This window comes from Atta cephalotes (assembly GCF_000143395.1).
Source record: "Atta cephalotes unplaced genomic scaffold scaffold00002, whole genome shotgun sequence".
NCBI lineage: Eukaryota > Metazoa > Arthropoda > Insecta > Hymenoptera > Formicidae > Atta > Atta cephalotes.
This window is the reverse complement of record NW_012130066.1, coordinates 391,800-395,455: the sequence shown is the minus strand read 5'-3', so window position 1 is coordinate 395,455 and position 3,656 is coordinate 391,800. Positions and strand designations below refer to the sequence as shown.

The 3,656-nt window shown below is 36.1% G+C and overlaps 1 protein-coding gene across 1 annotated transcript in view; it reads left to right on the top strand.

Annotated features, from left to right (window-relative positions):
* Positions 1 to 3,373: 3,373 nt before the first annotated feature.
* LOC105622487 overlaps positions 3,374 to 3,656 on the top strand; it is a 4,839-nt gene continuing 4,556 nt past the window's right edge. Inside the window, exon 1 of the mRNA XM_012203907.1 lies at positions 3,374 to 3,581. Coding sequence (XP_012059297.1) covers positions 3,374 to 3,581 — 208 coding nt within the window. The remainder of the gene's footprint in view (positions 3,582 to 3,656) is intronic.

Sequence of the window (3,656 nt, the reverse complement as noted above, 5' to 3'; positions counted from 1 at the left end):
AAAATCGATGTTCCAAATAATTGATTTCTGATAATCCCTATTTTAATGATGGAACTTGTCACAGTATAATTTCAATAATAACCTATTTTAACCCAGAATATTACTTTATATCAAGTAGTATGAAACAGATATCCCTATCCAAAAAGCTTTTACCACTTTTATTTTATTAATTATACTCTTTGGTATCGCGACACATGTCAAACACATGGATATCATTTCTAATTTTTATCTAAAATTTTATTTTATCTTTTATATATGATTCCCTGACGTTTTTTGATTTCTTTTCTATGTACAATAGTATTTACAGCACAGCTCTTTTAATTAATGAAATATGTCATCGCTACCGTTAGATAATATCTGTAATTTAAGTAAAAAAAGATCATTTAGGAAAAATATAAAGAATATAAAACGTAAAAATATATTTGAGAAACAGTATAGAATCAATATAATCTACATCTATTCGATATAAAGTCAAATATGTTTAAACCAAAAAGGCTGTTGTTGTATTAATTTGGAATTTGAAAAAGTGTGAATATATAAAAAATAAACAAAGTTATTCAATTTTAATACATATACTTTAAATTTCCGTCAAAAATCAAAGATAAGAATTTAGTTTATTTTTGCAATTGTTTTAGTAATTAGGATGACAATTTTATCTTCGCGTTAAAACTTTTAAAACATTTCGCGACTTTAATTCTCGATGCATATAGCGCTGCATCGGATTAACTCAGGAGTGTTTTCTGTTTTGAGCGATTTACGAGGAAAGCAATGAAAGTGACAGAATGGGATCGTAAAGTGTAGTATTCGTTCGCTCTGGTTAGTTGTGAATGGGTCGAACTACCAAAGCGATACAATATTTCTCAGTAGCGCGTCGCGACATTGCGCCATCGTCCGCGAATGACACCGGCCGTTTCGTATCGATAAATACTGACTTTGCGAGAGCGACGGCTCACGTTCTCGGTTTCACGGTGGTATCTCGAACGGCTTAATGGCGCTGTTAACTGCGTATTATTTAACGTGGATTTATGCATTGGAGAGTCGGCCGATTAAAACGCCACCGCGATTAGCGAAAGACAGTGACTGCCACATTGCCCATCGTCGCGTTTAGGAGATGCAGATGAGAGGAGAAAAGAGGATATAGATGTTGGTCGCCGTATCTCGTGCTCTTAATCCTTTGTTATAGCCCGTTGTGATAAACAACCACGTCCTGGCGGAACGGCAGTGAGAAGGACAATGTCGGTGAAAAATACGGAAAACGATTACGGCGTTACTTTTAGCGACGTGTTAGCTTCGTGACCTAACTTAATATGCCGGGCCCATTCTTCCTTTACATCCAGTTACATCGCGATCGAAGTATCTTAGTACATATATTATGACACACACGTCATTAACGTTCGTTTTTTTTTCGAAAAAAAACGTAAGAAAAATTTTATGTAAAATCAGTTGCATCGCATAGATGTGATATATGTCCGTGTCACAGTAAGCATTGGAGATTGCGAATTAAGGATTAGAATTCAACCAATCAGGTAATCTTAATTTTAATCCATTTTATTCTAATTGGCTGAATTCTAATTCTCAATTCACAATCCTTAGTCTCCAATGAGTAGTGTAATATGGGCATTAGACATTAGTACCAGTCGCAACGATGTGAGATGCTATTGTCATGATACTGTTGATCTTATGTACACGACAACTTCTTTATTTCAGAATAAGACATTTTATATAGAGCATTTTTTTTATAGAACTTTATATAGACATTTATATAGGACATTTTATATAGAACAAAAAATAATAGTTTTGTACCACAATAATATTAACTCTATGAAGCAATTACGTTATCATTTTTAAAATTTCGATATAATTGACAAAGTTCTTTTCCAATGAATATGTAATAGTACTTTAAAAAAGGTTCTAGCAATTAAAAGCTGAGATCTGAAAATATGAGATATTAACTTAATGTTTTTCTTCTATAAAATATATCTGGTTGAAAATGAAGAAAATGAGAAAATTCTGATTGTATCAGTCCGGTCATCACAATTATTAGGATTCCAGTAGATTTAACCAGAAAATTCTGATTCATCCTATTTTCAAAATTCTAATTAATTCAACCAGGCATTTTTTTTCTGCGTAGTAACAACTTTTTTATTTTCGACTTAAATCACAGTACGATAGTTTCGATGTCGCTCAAATTATAATATAGATGTTAAGCATAAATTTAAAAAAATCAGATTATTTCTATTAACATAAAGAATAAATTAAATAAATAAAGAAGCACCAAATATCATTTGCAATAAACTTTCTGGTCCTCCTACTATGACAATTCAGATATTTTGCAAGAGTTGTGAGCGACGTAGGTAAGTATCTATTTTTCCGATCGAGATTGCAGCTATTGCAATCAGCATGAGAGTGTGTAGCAATTGCGTTCAAGGATCGAGTGTTTTCTAGGACGTGACGAAGGAGAGAGAAATTTCTGGCACGCGGAGAAACGGAATAATTCTATGTGCTCGTGGTGCATACACGAGTGACTGCTGGTGGGAGTGTCGAGAGAAATAAAGAGAGAGAGAGAGAGAGAGAGAGAGAGAGACGAGGTAAGAGGAGCGGTTGGCGGTCGGGCGATGGTCTCGTGCATCATCCACGTCACGATCGCTGCCAATGGGATCTTGGATATCAGGTGATGCTATTGGGGATTTGCATCTCCTGGACGCGCCGAATGCATGAGAGAGGTGAGGAAGCCCTCTCGTCCGTGAGTTGGCTGGCGCGACGAGAACGATAGGAAATCCGGTTGCGTTGCATATATAGGCGAGGAAGACGAGGACGCAGTCAATGCGCATACAGGGTGCTTCCAAATTAAACCAATTTTTATGTTCATTCTTCATTTCACCTAATCTTTCTTTATAACTTTATTAATTTCATAAAATAAAAAATAAAGTTTTTCATTATAAAAAAATTTAATCTTCCACAAGATAAAATCTTTCAGATTATATGATATGCGAAATGTTGCAGTTTATTTAAAACTATATAAAATAATGATTAATATAAAAAATACGAAAACACAAAAATTAATTTTACGAAAGTAATACGATTAAAATATTTTTTTTTGCAAATATTGTCACATTTCAATGATCTTTTTAATTGAAGTTATAAAAAAAATCTGCGATCAAGGACAGAATATAATACCTAACGAGATTTATTAACAGCGAAACTTATCAACTGAATTTTTACCATGAAGAAATCGACTGCGTCGATTTGTTGCAGTTCGCTAAATTAAAAGCTATTTAATTTGGGACCACCGTGTAGATCGTAGCGGACGCGAGAAAGAGATGCAGATAGATAGCTAGATAGTGCAAACGAGAGAAACGAAGAGAAACGGAACATGGTCGATGTGTCTAGCGCAACCCGGCTGACTGGCTGGTTGGCTGGCTGGCTGGCTGGCTGGCTGGTTCGGGTAGTAGCTGGCTGGCTGGTTCGGCTGACTGGATCAACCGGGGACCGTCTAGCTTGCGTCTACCCCGCCGCACAAGCCAACCCGGCATTATCTATACGTCTAGACACCCCTGCGCCACCGAGAGAAGACCATAGCGGTTTGGCGCTCCGCTTGTAATTTACAGCGCACCCCGCCGTGTCTCTACACCCACGAACTCCTCTCTCTCTCTCTC